Genomic DNA, 19402 nt, shown 5'->3' on the forward strand with positions numbered 1-19402 from the left:
TCAGGAACTGCTCTGGAGGTTATGGAGTTCCACCAGTCTCTTGAGACTTCTTACTGGACTCACTAGTTTTACTAGTTTCTTTCATTGGGCCCAGTTCTTTGGTGCTTGTGGTGAAGACATGTACATGCTTGTGGAGCTTGCAGCAGTACCGCGAACAGTTATTTCCAGGTGTGAGAATGCATCCCGAGTGAGAATGTTTCTGTTGAGTCACTGCTGTGATGCAGTGCACGGTTAGCATCTTCACCCTGGTCTTGTCTGTGGTACTCCCACTGGCTGGCATCCAAGATCTAAGGCACAGGAGACACGCAGGGAATTTAGTTCAGTCATCAGTCTTGAAAGGTGTGTGGTATCAGCGAAAAGAGACAAGTGAATTCCTTGAAACAAATGTCAGATTTATATTGATCTATGTAAAATTTTACTCTGGAGTGATACTGAATTGCCTAATGAGACTTACTAGATTAATTGCCTAATGAGACTATCTCCCTACTCTGTAGGCAGTGGAAAGAAGTAGATATCTTTAAACAGAGAAAACAGAAATTAGGCTCCTTGTAATGTATTGAGCCAGTTCCACATACCTAGGCTAGATGCCACCTGCTCTCTTTTTAAAGAAGCGTATTTTTTTCCATTGATTAGGGAGAGAAAACACAAGATGAGACATTTAAACCAAAGCTTGTCCTTCTGACTACATTGCTGCCTCATCTTAAGATGTTGCTCATGGATAATAATGGTGAATATGTCAGAATTAAAGCATTTGCTGTGTTAGTACAAAAAAATAAAGCCGATTTGGAAAAAAAAATGTGTTCCTCTCAAAAAGAAAGAAACTCAAAAGACAGTAGTAGGTGCAGAAATGCCTGAATGTGAGAGTTAGTGGAAGCACAATACTGCAAATTTCTGACAAGGAAAAGCAAAACAATTTTTAAAGATTACATTTGTATGGGTGGTTTGGGAATTTCTGTCTAAATGTATTAGTAGAGTTAAGAGCAAACAAAATAGATTAGAAGAATCTGAGTCCAATGGCTGAATCTCTATATAAATCAAACTCCCAAGTGGCTATTAGAATAATTTTTAGTTTACTCATCACTTTGTTCAGGAAAGTTTAAAAATTAGCTCTGCATACTTTTTGGCGTAGAATGCAGAGTGTTGCAGATTGGAATTGCAATTGGCATTCCTAAGATTAAGCCAAAGCATACTTCTTAAAAGCTGCATAGTTGTTGCCTCAGCTGATCTCTGCTCCAAACATGGCATAGAAAAGATGTAGTAATTTTTGTAAAGTACAGGGTCTGTGTGCAAGAGGGACGGAATCGCGTTATTCCACTGCAGAAGACTGAGAAAGGCAGAGTTCACTGGAGGTGAAAACACAAGGGCTCTTGTGGCTGTATGTGAATGCAGCCAGCCCTGCAGTTGTGACACACGTTGAAATAAGTGCTCACGTAGCAAAAGAGGCAGTGAAAGCAAGGCTTGACGCTTAACAAATGGCTAATGCATTTTTTAGAAGAGCCTAATGTGCAGAATTATGGATGTAGATTTTTGCTTAAGTTTCACCATCTGGTAATTCAGCTATGTGTTTCATCACATCTTGATCTTTTCAAGGTAGTTCAGGATTGTGGTCCAAACACAAAGATTGTGAGCAACAGTTCAAATACCCTTTTCTCCTGTGTTAACAGATGCAGTCTTAAATTGCTGGAACCGTGACCATCTCTATCAACAAAGACTTGATAGGAGGAGGAAGGAACTTAACAGCAGTGAACTTTAAGGATTGGGCTTAGCCAGATGGTTGGCTAAGCAGTCAGAGATCCTCAGAACACAATTCAGAGCTCTGGAGTAAGGCTGTCTGAAGCCTGCCTGGCCAGGGCTGTCTTACTGCTGGCTACAGGCAGCCCCTGGGGAGACTAGCCGTAGAAATTAATATCAGCAGGTGGTTGAAGCAAACACTCCTCTCACTTTACATTGTTCAGAGCAGTGTATGCGGTGTTTCTCTGGGACAAGGAAAGAAGGCTTAGCATCCGGCTTGACAGCAATTACACTGCTGAAGCAGGAAGATCAGAGATTTTTTTTGTCAGAAGTTCATACTCATGTCTAAAATCAATGTTAGAGTCCGTGTAGTTAATGCACAGTGTCAGAGAAGATAAAGCCCATCTGCTGATAGCAAAGGATTACTTTCTACAAGATACTTTTAGTGACATTTTAGCTATTTAAACATATTATCTCCTACATCATAACTGAAGCTGTTTAATAATTGAATAAATCTCACTGTTGGACCACTCTCCAGACATTTAGACTTAATTTTGATTGTGTTCATCTCATTCTATTTTTCTATGTCATGTTCTCTGTAATTTATCTCATCTCCTAAACGTTCAACCCTTATTACTTTTATCTTATCCACTATGTCTGCTGTTTCTTTTCTTGCTGTTTGATAAACTGCACTGGTGCTTTTCTAATGAAAGATTATCTTGTGCTTTCTGTATTTCTAATGAGTGGAAGAAGGGAGAAAATGGCTATTTCCAGTCCTTGTAATGAAGTGTGATGTAGGGTACAGGAAGATGTAAAGGGCAAGGTCAAACAGCTCAAGAAAGGAAAGTTTGATGGTTTGAGATTTAGTGCACTGTTGTCTTCCAACTTGGAATGTTCAGATTTATTGTGATGGAAACCAAAGGTCAAGTACGCAGAGAAATACAGCCCTTGAGGAACAGTGAGCATGAAGGAACATAAATAGTTGTCTTTTCTGTCACTGAGCTAATCTGTGTAGAGTATTAACACTTGCAGTGTGGTTACTCTTGGAAGAAGCTATTGTCCACTGACCTGAATTTCAGCGCCTGTGGAGCTGCAGCCTTAGCTGTGGCCTGCTGTGTGCCTCTGCTCGGCTCTCACAGCTTGTGCTGAAGAGGAAGGAGAGGACCAGCTGGGTTTGCTCTCCCCCTCTCTGCTCTCTTGGAGCTGGGTGTCAGAGGGGCTGCAGCACTCATCCTGTCCTTCCGTTGGGGTGGTAGGAGACATGAGGTCTACCAGTTACAGAGTAAGCAGGGGATCCATTTGCACCCTTTTTTGCCTCTCTCTCTGAGAATGATCTGTGTGTATGGCCTCCATAATTCAAGCCTTCGCTACCCTGACCGTTTCATTCCAACGGAGATTAAGCATGTTGTGAGGGCTTGCTCCATCCCTCCAAAAGTGGCTGGCAAATGCAGGCATCCAGTTAAAATGCTGGAGTTAGAGGCAGTTATTTCTGTATGATGACTACGTAACAGAAGTTACCTGAAGGGTTCTACAAGAAAGTATTTGTTATGGAGGAAAGGTAGATCATCTTTCGGTGTGGAGCAAATGTAGATCTTCTGTAGGGTAGCTGTAGGTATTTCAGAGATGCAAAAAAATTTTCAGTGTTGCTGAATTTGTAAGAAGTAAAATCTGATCTGAAGTTCTGCATGAATGGCTTAGCTTGGTTTGTAGCAGCCTTGGAGCCTACACAGATTGGGTGTATGAAGCTGAGGTGAAAGCATAAGGGCTGAACTAGAACTCCTCAGTGAGAAATACTGGCTTTTGAAACATTATGTGATTAAAGTTTGTATTCAGGCAGTGCAGTCCCGGTCCTGCACCAGTCTTAAAAAAAAATATACATCCAGGATCAGGGTCAAAGTGAATACTGAAAATTGTTTTTCTAACAATCATTATTGCAAATTGGAGCATGCAACATAACCTTTCTTACAGGGTCTGTATAGATTTTATGTCCTGTTTGCCAGCAGATTAAAGGAGTTGTTTTTCATAAGAATCCAGTATGCTACACCCTATGATGCAAGTTTAAATCATCAAGCATAATATAGGAAGGCCATAAATACTCTCATCCATAATCATATTAAATACTCGTGGGTGCTTGCCTCCTGTTTGGGAAGCGCGTAAGGGACTATATTGCCGAGCCTTTCTGTGATATATTTTATGTTTTCTTCTCCTGTTTCTTTTCTGTTGTGTACTCAGCTTTGTCTGTCATCTGGAGTCCACTGAATGGCATATGTGTAAAATAAACTGAAGATTACTAAAGATGCATTGGCGTCTTCGTAAGTAGAGGGGTGTCCTGGCCAAATTCCATCTCAAGTCATCAGTTCTACTAGTGAACACCCACCCCTTAAAATTTTAGTCGAGATAGTTTCTGTTTTATGATCTGTCAGGTATTTCCTATTTCATCTCTTGAATGAAGTAGTGATTATTTCAATAGGAAATGCTCTGTTTTGTTTTGGGGTGGGTTTTTTTGTTTGTGTTTCAGTTTGTTTTTTGGTTGAATAACTCCATGAAAGTAAGTTACTGCTCTTGGTTGACCATGTTCTTTCTTCTGATCTTGATTGAGGATTGGCAATAAAGCATACACCCAGAATTAAAGTGGAGGAGCAGTTTCACAGGAAAAACTATGATAGAATCATTGAATATTCTCAGTTGGAGGGCACCCATGAGGATCATAAAGTCCAACTCCTGTCTCCACACATCTAAGAATGTTGTCAAAACGCTTCTTGAACACTGACAGCCTTGGGGCCACAGCCACTTCCCCAGGGACCTTGTACCAGTGTTTGGCCACCCTCTTAGTGAAGAACTTTTTCCTAATATGTGCAAAACAAAATTGTGTTTTCGATCAACAATACAGCTCAAATACAATACAAAGCATTTTTGAAGAGCCTCTGTTTAGAAATGTTTTGGAGATGAGATTGATGTACTTTGTGAGTGGGTGTTAGGCTATGGATTGTCCTTTGTCCCTCTTTGCATAGGTCATGCTGTCAAAGATGCCTACTATCACTGCAATTTCCTGATGAAAAATTGAGCTTTTGCTGGAGCAAAAGATTTTGCATGCAAGTGAAGCCAGTCAGTAAAGTCTTTGTGGCAGCATCAGTCTTAACTGCTTTGTGTTACCTGAGTTACCTCCATTTTGCATCTACTGCAAGTAATGTAGGCAGAGATAAATTACCAAGTTAATTTAGGCTCTTAAATTTGATGTTACAGAAGATAACCTGGAACAGATTTTAAAAGGCAGGCAGTTAGATGATAATGGGATTCTCCAGTGCCTCAGAAGCTAAGACACTTCTGTAAAATCTCAGTAGTGATATATGGCCTTACATTTGGTCCAAACTGTTGAGGCATAAATCTGTAAATGATGCAGAGCATGTAAATGAGTCACACACACTGAGATGGACACCTGCCTCAAGTTAGTGTTGCTGTATCTTTAGCAACCTAAGCTTCTATCTTGCAGCAGAGTCTGCAGACTTGGATATATGCCTGGTTTCAGCTGCGCTAATTTGTGATCCAGTGTGTTAAGACAAATCACTTTCATCAGCTGAAGTAAAGGGCCAAGTTGTGGCCATAAGGCCACATCTGTTATGGATACAGTAACATCTGTCTAGAGAGACAGAGCTGATCATCTGAAGTTGTAACCTTTTCAGATTACTGCAGCTCTGCTCTCAAAGTCTTCAGTCATGCTTGTTGAGGAGCTCATGGGCATTTGAGGTACTAATGAAAATGTTTTGCAAGGCCTGGAGAAACAAAATACCCAAACCCCAGTGTTACTTGTCCCCCAAGTCCCTTAATTTTTTGCAGGATCCCTTAGGAGAACGGTAAAGTCACTTTGTGGTGCTGCTTTACAAAGGGTGCTGTACAAACGGCAAAAGCAGCAATCAGAGAATACAGAGCATATAGCCCTCAGTGGTTTGTAAATTAGGATTACAGTGCTGTCGTTCCATGCAAACTGCTTCTGCAAAGCTACTTAAGGAAATGATAATGTGCATTCTTCATCTTGGGCAGGGTGGGGTCAAACACCGTGGGGAATTTATAATGAGACACGCAGTTTCACATGAGAAATCGCTGGTTTGGTGCTAACAGGGAGCTGTCAGCAGTTGTTGCCTGGGGAAATCAGCTCAGTGATCTCAGTCCAACTCATTACAGGCAGATGACTACATCCCAAGTCCTCCCAGTCCTCGTTTCCTCTTGAAGCCGGTTTCTCAGGTGTGGTGCATGGGTGACAGAGCCTTGTGGTGATGCCTGTCTCGTGCTGGATGCAGTCGTGTTTGGATGTGTTACTGCACCACTCTCAGCAGAGTCTGGAGATTCACTGTCTCATAAGCCCACTCAGCATTTAGCCTGTTACAGCTTGTTCACAGGGACCCTGGAGTAAATTCATTTAAAACATTAAATGCAAGTAATTTTTTCACAGTGAGCTAAATTGACCTCAGGTCACTTTAGTTCTGAGTAATAGTTGTGACACAGGGCTTTGATGTGGTTTAACCTGTTTGAGACTAGCTTTCTGGAGCATTGCCATGGAAGGAGACATTCTTGGCTTAAAGTGGTCTGGAAGAACCTAAAGAAAAGTGACCATGGGACTGCATGGAAATGAGTGGCGTGGAGCTGTGGTGGGTGAGCCAGGGGCCAGGCATGCTGGTAGGACATTGCGCAGAAGCGTGAAATACTGCCGGGTGTCCTATTTTGAAGTGAAGGGCTAACAACTTGATCCTGTTCCCAAGTCATGTTTTAACTTTGAGAACTACTGGTTTTCCTTCTTTAAATTGGCTTCATCAATAATTTCAAACTTAATACCCTGTAAAACTTGTGGTACTAATGCACCTTTGCCCTCAGCACTGCTGGGCTGAGTCAGATACTGTTATGCTGGTGCCTTGTTTAGACAAAAGCACATTTTTTTCCAAATACTTAATGTGGAGCTGCTGTGCTTTGCACCCAGAGCACTTTGATCTCTCTCTAGGAAGGGCAGGGTGTCCGAGGAATCTCAGAGGGGAACATCAGAGAATTTGTTTCTGTCACTGCCTATGCTATGTATCTATTCATAACTTGGAAAGCTGCTGCGAGAACTCAGTGGGAGTTTTCCAGCTGAAATCTCTGAGATAGACCTGAACCCATCAACAGTTTTTCTTTTAGAAATGACCACAGAAATTACAAGTTTATTCCTCCCTTCTAGAAAATGTATTTCTGGTAGCAAAGCTGATGTTCTGCTGCTGCTACTGAAGTGGTTTGTACATAGGTGGCTGTAAGGGGGTCAAGTCCTGCCTTCAGGGATTTTGTAACTGGAGTAAGATGTATGTCTAACTCTAAAAGCAACACAGTTATAATGCCTAATTAACATGCAAGTTAGACATAAAGGAACCATGACTATGAACATCGTCTTACTGTAATATTTTAACAAGGTCTTTACAAAAGAACATGAAAAATTTCCAAGGAGTAGGGTGTCGATAATGAAAGTGGTAGGGTGAGAGAATAGTTTCTCATAGGACTGAGTTTTTCTAGTGAGTGGCAGTGAAATTTGTCAATATCACGACTTTTCAGAGTAAGAAAAGCTAAAGCAAGATACTCTTTTTTTACACACATTTTCAGAAAAGTCTGATCAGACTGGTGAATCATGCAGTGTGGCAACAGATGGATTGTAACTTGTATAAATATGCGGGGTGGTGCGTGCTTATAATCTAAATTTCTTGTATATGCTGAGCTGAAGATTTATTGCAAGGAAAAGGTCACCATCAATAGCTCAAAGAGTGTAATAGTCCTTGTAATGATGGAGGTCTAATAGCAGCAATTAAAGGAGAAAATAAATGAGAAACTGTAAAATATGCTTGTTCAAGTGGCAGAGAGATGGCAATAGCTAAAGTTCATTACACTGCCGTTAAAATAAAACAATTCATGCTGCTCTGCTTGGTTACATTTAGAGAGGGGTAATAAAAAATAAGAGGTTGGACTTATCACAAATTTGATTTAATAAAGTTTAATAACTGACAAAGTAATGTGGGGAAGGGAGGGCAAGAAAGCCATAGAATTGTGCAGAAATTAAATACTGTTTGTGTGGGAACTTTAAAGCCTGGATGGTTTTTCAACCACAAAGAGGTTTTTGGTGTTAGCTGTTGCCAGTAGGGAGGTGCTGGCTGTAGTTCCCAGCAAATGTGGTTTAGGTGAAGGTTCTGCTCTAAAATTCATTGAAGCTATTTGGAGTCTTTACTTTGACTTGAACTCGCTCTAGTACATGTTCAGTCTGTTTCCTAGGAATGAGGTTCATAGGTGTGCCAGGCTTATTTAAGTGAGACCCTGTTTTGAAGAAATACATCAGGAAGGTAACAGGATTTGCTTGAATTATCAAGCAAGGTCTGTGCCGTGGCAACTCCGGAGCACATCATTTAGCATAGGAAGAGGGGTTCCTTAAATCAGGGTGGTTGCACGGGCCTATTGCATACATACACTTCTACCCAGGCCAGTTACTATCTTGTAGTGAATGTGACATTCTTTATAGTGAATTGGCCCAAGTGTACATGCACATCCATCGATAGAAGTTGTCTCATTTTTTTCTTTATTTAGTTTGAGGCCAGGTTCCACACTAATGACATCAGTCAGCTGAGACTGACCCATTTTATAGTTGGCAATGTTCTGCCGTGTAAAATAATACAATTCCTTTAAACTTAGGAATTTTAAGGATTCTAAAGTTCAGGTCCTGCGACTCTTAACATGTACTGAATGTTGAAATGAGAGCTGTAAAGATTCTCTTCTGGAGTTTACAAAGATGCATTCTGCTGCAACGGAATCCTCTCCCTGTTGATATGTAGAAAGTAAAATATTGAGAAGGATCAGTAGCATGAACCCCTACAAGAAGGCACTTTTTGATGGCAAATTTCTGGGAGCGTCTGCTTTCAGAGCCTTCTTGTTGAAATGCACATCTGGCCCCAATAAATTACAGTTACAACTTTACAGTAGGTAATTGTTTGTAAAATTTTATTTGCTGGTTATAGTAAACAATGATTTACTTTCAAGTTACATCCCTGCAAAATAGCTTAGATGGCATTTATTTAAGTTTTGGGGATTTAGGTTGGTTTTGCCTCTTGTGCAACCACTAGTTGTCTTCAGGCAAAAAATACTTGAAACTTTTTTTGTTTCTGGTTTTTGCTTCCCTGCTTCTTCCCTTTAAATCTTTCTTGTGTTTTCTGTACCTCCTGATCTACAGTCCCTGCCACTTTATAAGGTCCTTATAAAATCCATGCAGCCGCTTTGTGGATTATTGAGAGCAAAGTGCATCTGCTGGAAGTCCTGTACAATGGGAAACACCGGATGGTTGCAGAAATATTTTAAATGCTGAAAAAAATTCTTCAGAGGTCTTTCTTTTGTATTAAAACAGAAGTTAAGTAAATTTGGGGCACTGAAGTCCAATAAGATGTGTAGAAAGCCTACATTTCAACAGATGATCATTTGATGCGTCAGTGAATTGTGTGCTCTGTTGTGAGTAATATGCATTTTTACCACATGACAGAGTTGTGGAAAATGCATAAGGAAGGCAAAGGAGCATAGGCTGGACCAAGACACTCCTTCCAAGTCAGTATCTTGCCTTTTCATTTGTGTGTGCCTTTAAGGGGCTCGTTTCAAGGAAGCAAGAAGTTGCTGCTTCTGCAGCCCAGTAGTTGATTATTCTCCCAGGAACTGGAGGTTAGGAACCTCTTTTTATATGAATCTTTTAGGCTGTTCTGCAGAAGGCAGCCTCCATTTTCATGTTTTGAAAAGCCCTGTGAGTTATGTGCCTACTTTCAGAAGAAATGGCAACTGATAAATCAGATAATGAAATCTGGTGTACAGCATGGGACCACCTGAAGCTGTGAAGATCTTGCTTAACTTTTAGTGTTCTGCTTAGCCATGTGGGTTTTCTTAAGTTTTTTACTCATCCTTCCTGTATACCTTTGAGGTTATCACAGACCGCTTTTTGGAGGAATCTGACTCTTCCCATTAACAGTTCAGAGCATTTAAATGTTAGTGCTGTGTTGCAGTGATGAGCCCAGCTTCTAGCAAAGTTGGTGGTGTGTCATTTGATGGTTGTCTCAATTAGATCTCTATCTAGATTCTGTGAAGTAGACAGTCTGACCAACAGATAGGGTGTTTGGTATAGGTAAGAAAACCTGCAAACTTCCTGTGATAGTTGTTACCACCATAGACACAATCCTTTCCAAGACGAAGTTTCCTGTGCCTGCTAGCCAGCCTGTATCCACAACTGGAACGTTTCAGAGACTCTGTGCAGGAACTTTTTATGTGAGTATCTATAACATTCTGCTTTGTGTTCTTTCAAATTTTAGCGTGCCCTCTGGATTTGAAGGTATAAAAGAACAGGAGATCTGCAATAAGATCATGACAAAAATGCTGGAAAATTACAATACCTTGTTTGAATTGGAAGGTTTGAAGAAGGATGAAGAAAAGCCTGTATGTGAAGAGCTTGCAAGAATTATTTTGGTAAAAGTGAGTATCTCTAATATTTCATTTTCTTATAGCAAATCAATAATGTAGGCTCATTGCAGGCTTCAATGCAGAAGTCTTTTAGGTAAGTAGGAGACAGGCACTGTTGTAATAATGTTCTGTGTTATTGATTGGTATACGGTTTACAGATCGATTCTGCTGATAGGCTAATTTTCATTACTAGTCTGGAAGCTGATTCTGTTAAACATCTTTATTCTTTGTTAGCTATTCACTGTTACTTATATACGACACATTCACTAAAATTTAAGTGTTTTTAAATGAGGAGGCAGAATAATTCTAGGAAGTGTTCAAGCTTTCTGACATGGTGATCATTTATGGTGTACATCAGTGATTATGAGCTTTCATGTGTTAGGACATGTATGAGGTCTTGAGCCTTTGCCACTATGAAGTCTGCTTGTCTCAAGCGCTTACCTGAATTTAAAAATCATGTGCTTTGACTCAGAACAGCCATTTCTGAGTGCACTTGAAGAGAAACATTAAAGAGTAGTTACTATTATAGAAAGTACATTGGAGCTGTTAAGGAAAAGTGATGTAATTATAGTATTGTATCTTTCATGGGAAGAGGGCCTGTGTGTAACATCAAAGGATTCTGAAGTTCAGAAAAAGTCAACAAGTAGGGCAGGCTGTCTCTACTACAGGAAGCAACCTCAAGCCTGTGCAGGAAACGGTCCTGAGGATGGTTTGCAGTACCCTAATTTCCTTTGTGTGTTAGCTGTGCAGATAATGACTCCCTTCCAAGGTGTGAACTCTTGAGTTCAAGAGGGTTGGACTATACATGCCTTCTTGGTAAGGTTTTGCAAGGATCCGTAGCCTTCATTGACTGGAATGAAAGTTGTCAGAAAAGAAGTTATAAAAATACAGTGTCTTTGACATTTACAGAACAATAAGTTTGGTGTGAGCTTAAGTTCTGCCACTCGAGTGGAATCAGCTGAAAATGTCTCTGTCTTTGCGCTGTATCTCAGGAGGGTCTGTTGAATCTAAACTGCAGGGCAATCTGTACAAGTCGGACCCAGCTGCCTTTAGAAGGGTTGGCTGTTTTCTTATGTGGTGAATCAGTGAGGAAGTCTTTAGCTGTTTAGTCTTTTAGCTGTTACTAACATTCATCTAAAATCCTTCTGTGGAAGGAGATAGAATGACTGGCTACTTGCAGCGTCCTCGCTAATACCTGTTATTGAAGTCCCAGTAACTTCTGGGTAATGGAAATGATCTGCCTGGCAGACGGGAGTGATGTTTAGAGGCTGTGATGGTCACTTCAGTAAAAAAAACAGGTAAAGAAGAATGTAATTGTAAAAAGATGTGGTACTTTAAAGAGCCCAGAAGAAAGACTTCAGGTATGTCTCCATCTCCTTCAAGCCTCAGCCAGCTGCAAAAGCCAAGGTAGTCTTTTACTTCTAAGGACTTATTAGTAATTGAGAATGCACAAAGCTGGAGACCTGGGAGGTTTCCCACAGCAGTTCAGAGATCTGAGCTATCAAAATACCAGAATTACTGCAACAAGATAGTCTGAAAGATATAGTTACTCAAGTGGGATGAGAAGTGTTGCCCATCTCCTTCCATCAGGAGAGAGATGACTGCCTGAGAGGAATGAGCCATGCCTAAACACAAGGGCTTACATTGTGTTTGTGTCTTTTTGGATCTTGTTGATAGCTTCTAAATTCTGCTGGCAGTCAGCTGCAAAAATTTGCCCTTGTTCCTCTGCCATCTAATTTGGGTGGGAAGTTTTCTAGCTTAACCGAGACAAATACTCAAACACAACAAATACAACCATCTACAACTTAATGTAGGAAAGCTACATAAAAAGTGCTTGTTGAAATTTGTCAGGTGGCTCTTTAAAAGGATACTTTATACTGTTCCTGAAGGTTACTTTTCTTGTATCCTAGAAGATATCCCCTATCCTAGCCAATTTGTATAATAAATTAGAGATCGTGCACTCAAAGAGAAAACCATGTGGTAGTAAATGAGATTCAATAGAAAAGTGATTACCAGTTTGCCAATGCATGAACTGTTACATACAGTAGGAACTAGCTGACCTGTGTCATAAAAGAACAAATGCCTCAGAGAATTATTTGGCATGACCTGGGTCACAGTATCCAGAAAATAGCAAGCTATTTGTCAGCAAAGTTACTGCTTCTTGAAAAGCCACTGATGAATTCCTATCTACAGGTAGATGGAGAGAGATTTGCCAAGCGATCCTGTTGGAAAGAATGAATAGTGTAGGATGTTCAGGTCAACGCTGTCGTAAACTGAGGCCCTATTGATTTTAAGGGTGTTGCGTTCAGGCATGACCATGGTAGAACGGGGGAGCAGACAGCAAGGAAAGGGAAGAAAACGAGGACCTGCCCTTTTACCGCACTCAGCTGCATTTATCTAAATGGCTTTTTTAGCTTTTACTACGCTGTGAGTAGCAAGAGGGTGAGGAGGGGAGATTTAGATGACCTTGCTCAGTTCCTTCTGGACTATTTCTGTCAACCTCCTCCCCAAATCACTGGCTGTATTGCCAGCGCTTCACCCTGAGACATTACACTGCTGCCTTTCCTGTGATTGCCTTCACTCTCTCTCCAGCCCTGTCCCACCGTTCTTCCTGTACTCAAATTTGATAGCCCTTGATTCCCACTCCAGAGAAAAGGCTGGCAGTCTGTAGTGAACGGCAAAAGCTCCAGCACTCTTTTGATACATGGTCTTCCATCACCTCCCGTCACTGCACACATGCTGTAGCCCCTCCACAGCCTGTATTTCTTTGCCATCCTTTCGTTTACGTTCTTGAATAGGGAGATAACTTTTCCTCGAGGTTAGTACAGTGTTTGTGGTAACGTGGCCTCCCCTGTGTGGTGTGTAGTCTGTGGCTAGGGCTTATTGAGGCACTTCTCCTACACAAGCCTCAGTGCCTCCTTTTGGTTGGAATGCTGCTTTAGCCTTACCCAAAGGTAAGGTTCCAAAAATGGGGGTGGAGATACTTACAGGAAGAAATTACTGTGTTAAGAGATATGATGGTCAAAACCATCAGTGCTGATCCAGGTATTTCTTGATTAAGACTTTGGAAAGAGCACCTATAAGCATGAAAGCTCTTATATAGGGAGAAGAATACCACAAATTTGCAGAAAGACTGACTCGGATCAAAATTTGAAGCCCAATGACAGTGGTTTAAAAAAATAAGGAAAGACATCAGAAAATACAACATTGAACAATGCACTTCTCTCAGTGCTCTACTGTGCCTTTCTGGCTTACTGCATTACAAAATCAGCCCTGCTTTTTCTTATCTCTTTTTCATGGCTTCGGGCTGTTACTTTGGTGCTGAAATCGCAACTGGAAAAACAGGTACCTGCCTTCAGTTAGTGTCTAAAGGTATTGCAAGAATATTCTCCTTGCAGTCTTAGGTCATTCTTGAGATGGCTTAGGTGCCTGTTGCTTCACATCATCCACTCATAATCATCTTTTTGAAGTCAACATCAACACTAAATCATTAATTTTGAGCAAATACGCAGAAACAGGGAAGTAGTGGCTCGTGCCATCCCATTCCAATATGGGAATGTATCTCCTGTCATGTGCTTAGTCATGTTTACCGTCTTCCTGAACTTGAATGACACTTCATGGTCTGGATATCTTAAGGTTTTCCCACACTTAATCATAAAATCAGTGAATTTTTAAGAGCAGGAAGTACTGCTTTTTAAAATGAAAACAAGAATATGTGGATTATTCCAATAAAGTCACAAAAGCATCAGGCTTCTCTTTCAGCAGCGGAAAGTTCAGGAAAGGAAAAATTGCTGGAATAGAGCAAGTTGCATCTTGTCTACCATGTTGGTCATAGCAAGGGGAAATCCACAATGCTACAGACTTCCAGAAGGAATAAGAGCATTTTGATCAGGTACAGGTTGCGACAGCTTAAAGAAAATCTGTTTTAAGGAAACCAAAAGTTAGTAAATTTTAGAGGTGGGAGAGACATGGTTCTGTAGGGCTGTTGGTAGCTGAGCTACCATTCTTGCTGCATATGTGCATTGAGGAGGCACAGGAACACCTTCACCCCAGTTATATTTCTTCTTTCAACGATTGCTCAGTCATTGGGAAAGACAAGTTGTGCCAGGTAAAGGGATTTCATAGCTTGCTTTCTCAGTGGCTCATAATTCAGAAAGAAGGGAGATGAAATACTCTCCAAGCTGCATTCCAGTCCCTGCTTTGTTCCCAGGACTGTAAATCCTCCTCTTACTCATTGCTTAGACATATTGTAGGATTATAGTTAGAAATGGTGGGGAGTTTTTCTTTGGAAACCTCTTTGTTAAAAAAAAAAAAAATGCATTTTTCACAAAGTAGGGAATTTATCTTGGAATAGTCTCTCTTTCAGTGGGAATTTGTACTGTCAAGTAAGTTCCTGATGCCTTGCCTGGAAGGACGTCGTTAGTTTCTCACTCCACCTAGTAGAATGAGATCCATATGATCTTCCAGACAGGTGGCCAGCAGGTGGAAGTATAACATGTACTTTCTTCAGAAATTACAGATATATAGATATATATATATTTGGAGATCCCTTCCCATAAAAATTAGGGGGTTAGATTTATTTTTTTTCCTGTTATCCCAAAATAAGTTGGGGGTTGTTGGGATTTACAGGTCTTATTTGCAGCTAGCTATTGTTATAGTTCTTAAGACTCTTATCCAATCTTCAGTTTAATTTCCTAACCCAGTGAAGGTCTGGAAGAATCTCAGTCTGTTGATCGATAAGTTCTGCTAGTTAGAGAGCAATGGGTGGAGAAGTGGGTTGAGTGTTCTGATAGCAATCTGCTCTGTGTTCATATTTTCAGGATCATAAATAGCTATTTTTTATTGGGCAGTGCTATGTGTGAACAATTAATTCTCTGACAGTCTATCTGCACTGCTGTGCACTTATCATGTTATGTGTGAGGGTATTACAATAAGATGTTGTGTATGTTTTGTTTTGGAACAGAATTCCTAGTGTGGGTATGTATAGTCCTGATAAATTTTTGTGGCACTAAACTGAGTGATAACTCATGCAGTGAAAGATTAGTCAGTTTTGAGTTGCAGTATTGCCAATTTCATCATCATCTTGAATAAATAGGTTTACAAAACCTACAGTAACCACAAAAAAGATAATTTTGAATGAGGACCTTTCATTTCCAAAGGTCTTGGTGCTGTTCAAACTGCAGCTGCATGTAGTCCTATGTTGTATAGCTAGCCAGTGGTGTATTGTTAAAACTGCAATGAAATGGGACCTTTGGGTAACAGTGATTAGGTTTCTCTAATGATCGAAAATAGGCAGTGAAGAAGATTTTTATTTAGTTCAAGTGGCAAGGGAAATCTGGGCAGGCAAACTATTGTGAGACTCACTCTTGGGAGATTTCTGGAATTAGCCCTTCCATCAGTTTCAGGTGAAACGTAATCTTTAGTAGTGTGAGGGTTTTTAGCTCAGTATTGTGTTCGAATAAAACCTACAACCTATTACCTAGTCATGCAAGGTTACAAGATAATTTTTTTTCTCTCTAATGCATTCTTGAGAGAGCACTTTCTAGTCTTAAGAACCAGTCAGCTCGGAGCACATAAATGTTTGCACTGGAACACAAGCACTGATGTGATGAGGATGTGATGGTGTTCCTGGCTTGATCATATATTTGGCACAGGAGTGCAAAAGACTCTTCCCTTTCTTCCCCTGCTGGGTGGTAGAATACATAGCCCTGTTCACCTGATGTAGAAGAGAAAGCAAGTCCATTTAAAAAATGAAAATTATAACATTTAAATTAAATTAAAAATTGGTGTTACAAAGTAAAGTAAAATCATAAATGCACAATTTCAACTGCCTCTGAACAGGCAGATTTCACTCCCTGAAGAGCCATAGAAATCAGTCTCTTGCTGGCTTTTGCAAAAACTAGTAGCTTCCAAACAACCCTTTTAATTTAGATGCAATTAACTTCTTGCATTTTTATCCTGTTTGTTTCCAGTCTCCTAACAAAAGCTGCCATTTCGATTGTCAGGATTAGCTGGCAAAATAATTCCTTATATTTTAAATGGCAACGGCAGCAAAAGTGCATGGACTGTGTTCTGCAAGCCTGCTGTTAGATTTCTAATGATCCAAGCACTCCACTGTGTGTAGCTGTGTGTGTTGGTGCTTGGTGTGTGCAAAGCCTGTGGTGCCCAGCCCGGCAAGCCCCTAATTGCATTTTTATGCCAAAGAGAGTGCTCCAGCTGGCTTTGGCAGCACTGTTTTAAAGTGGAGTGCTTGCTTGCTCCTTCTGGTTGAACACTCAGACCGGATCATTCAGCCCTTCATTGGATTTAAGCCTTTCATTCCGGAGGAGAGAGAGGCAAGGTAAGATGGTCAGAAAGTTCTCCATTTTGGCTTGACTTTGCTCCCTCTGCAGTCAGTTACAAAGCACTGTCTCCACTGAAAGCCACAATGTTTCATTCAGACTGCTTCCCCAGATGGGTAAAGCAAGATCTTCATTAATGAATATTACTTTCCCTTCCTCAGCTTTTTCATTTAAATACCTTAGCATGAGGATCTAAACCTGTGACAAGATTTAGGAGAAACTGCTGAAAACTCACCAGTGCTATGGCTGGGTGGGCTCCCCCTAAATAAGTCACCCTTCCCTGGCAGTTCAGTGCTCTGGCCCCGTGGTTATACGTGCAGCAGACACAAGAACAATCCCTCATTTACGTCAGGAAAAAAGATATCCACTTCTAATCCATGTTACGCTGCGCTAGCTAAGCCTGCAGGGTCTAGGTAGTTTCCTTTATTCTTCTTTCATGTTTGGGACCATTTTAGCTTCATGCTAATGGTCAGCTTTCAGTACGGGATTAATTCTTTCCCATCAGGAGGTAGAGGGAACTGATCTCCTTTGAAAATCCTCTCTGAAGGTCTCAACAAAAGTTTACATTTTGTTCAGTATCGCCTGATTTGGGCAAGTTACACCAGTTTACTCCTGCCGTGGCCGGGGAGCCCCCAGGGATGGGAGTGGGTTCACATGGAAGATGTGAAGGTGGGTGGAAAGTGTGTGAGGAGGAGCACCTGTGGAAGTCTGTCTTCGGTTTTCTGTTCAGTATTTCTTCAGCTAGAATTCACTTTGCAGTTGTCCACCAGTGAGCAGATGGGCATGTTTACAGTAAGGGTATATAGTGATTCAGCCAGAATGACATTTTAAGATGCGAGCTGACAGGAAACGAGCAATATGAGATCTGTAGGGGAAAGTTTATAAGCCTCCAAACCCTTCACCTAGAGTAGATTCATGTGGAGTGAGGAGGATGGTTATAGTTAGGTTGTGATTCAGAAAAGCAAGCGAAAAATCAGATGATCCCTGAACAATTCCATGTGTGAGTTTTGAAATAGCTTTCCAGGGCTGCTAGGTTTGCTGTTCTCAACAACTCCGTATATGTATTATTAAAACAGAATGTTTCTGCTCTTGAAGTTCATTAAAGCATTCATGAGATTACAAATCTGTCACTTGGGGTGTTACTAAATGCAGTCCTGAATATTTACACAAATATGTTAATGCTAAACTCTATAAAGTAATAAATGATTATGCTAATATTTTTAAGCTAGGATTTCACCAACAATATTTTCATTTTAAAACATTACAGGAATGAAATTGCCAAGATTTAGCATGTTTAAAGGGAACAGGGGTATATAACAAATGTCTCTTTCTATCGTCCTGTCCATATTTCTAGTGTATAAATTTTTTTAACCCAGCTGGCAAATATTGCAGTTGAGATGCTTGTAACTTTACTTTCTTACAATTTTTTTCTTTAAACAAATGCCCCATGATATTATCATTGCCCCATGATAATACCACATAGCCAAAAGGTAGAGAAAATAAGATCCATATGTGTATGTGTGTCCTGGTCTGTATTTGCACGTTTTACTTGGTAAGTTTTTCCTTCATTGTCTGTTTTGTTTTGTTCGGTTTGAGGTTGGAGGTTTTTTTTTGGTGTGGGGGGCGATGGGACATCATAACGTAGCGCTTGGTTGCAGCCTTCTCACTCAGTACACAGCATCTCTTGAAAGGGAAGCATCAAAGTCAGCACCAAGAAACAAGGTATAGTAAGATAAGCATGTGAGCCCCTGCTCTAGCCAGCTGTTTCTGAGTATCCTTGTAGTACTCATGGGGAAAAAAGCAAGTTAGCAGGAAGGATGAGAATTTTTCTACGAAGAAAAAAAAACCTCTCAGTTCCTCCTGCTGAGATTCCCCAATGTTTATTCTGTTTCTCATTAATTAGTCATTCAGTTAATCAGGTTACACAAAATTATCAGCATTATTCCCTCTGTATAAATCAGCAGTCAGCGCTGTCTTTGTAACAAGGACATATTGCAGGCAGTCAGAACTGATCCAAAGTGAAGTGTAAGACATTTCTCAGCCTGTGGGGGTTCAGTTCTCACTGACCTCCGCCGTTAGCTTCATCTGTAGTACTTTCAAGGTGGGAGCTTCAGAAGGGCTCAGTGCTGAAGTAATTCTTTTCCATGTTATAATAGTAGTGAAATGCTTGTTGACTTCAGAAGTCCTATGCATTTTTGAAAAGCCCTCCTCTGAGTGCTCTGGAGATCACAGTCTGTGCAGCAGTAGCTGGTTGGTTCACACTGGTGCGCCTGTAATATCGACTGGTGCCCCAAAACTTACCAGTGATAAACAGGGCTCAGGACAGTCTGAGAGCAACAGGAGTACGACGCTTCATATGTGTCTGAATATGTACACATGTGAAAATCTGATCTATGGAGCAGATCCCAGCAGCGTTTGACTGTAATTGCCAGCAGTGAGCATCTCCGTTTCACTGTTGAGAAAGGGGTCTGTTTTCTGTATGCTGGTAATCTTACACTAGTAACTAGAACAATATAGGGATACTTAGGACTCCCTAATTTACTGCAACGTCAGATACTCCTTTTAAATGTAATGTTGCTGAATTTCAGGTGTGAAAAGCTTTTTTTTCCTTGTGAGTATTCTGATTTTTAGATCAGAAATGCAATTTAGCTTTTTCAAAACTGAGTTTAAGCAACAGTAACGTGAGATGCAGGTCTAGAGAGCCCGGGTTTCTCCCACAGCTAGGTCATGTGTTTCTTTTAGATCATACTTTTTCTATTCATGAATAACATTATAATAAATAGGTAAAACAGACTCCAATTTTTAAAATTACAGAAGAGAATAAAATGTTCCCCTGGAACAGA

General features: G+C 40.6%; 1 protein-coding gene across 6 annotated transcripts in view; it reads left to right on the top strand.

Moving 5' to 3' along the window:
* The window catches only part of FAM13A (family with sequence similarity 13 member A), a 133755-nt gene that overhangs the window by 18733 nt on the left and 95620 nt on the right, over positions 1–19402 (top strand). For all 6 annotated transcript variants that reach the window (XR_008745682.1, XM_055795251.1, XM_055795252.1 and 3 more), the window contains one exon: positions 10071–10230. Coding sequence is in view for 5 of the 6 variants with exons in the window: in XM_055795251.1 (XP_055651226.1) it covers positions 10071–10230 (160 nt within the window). In the remaining variant the exon portion in view is untranslated. The remainder of the gene's footprint in view (positions 1–10070; positions 10231–19402) is intronic.

The sequence above is a fragment of the Falco peregrinus genome, chromosome 2 (assembly GCF_023634155.1).
Source record: "Falco peregrinus isolate bFalPer1 chromosome 2, bFalPer1.pri, whole genome shotgun sequence".
NCBI classification, from domain to species: Eukaryota; Metazoa; Chordata; class Aves; order Falconiformes; family Falconidae; genus Falco; species Falco peregrinus.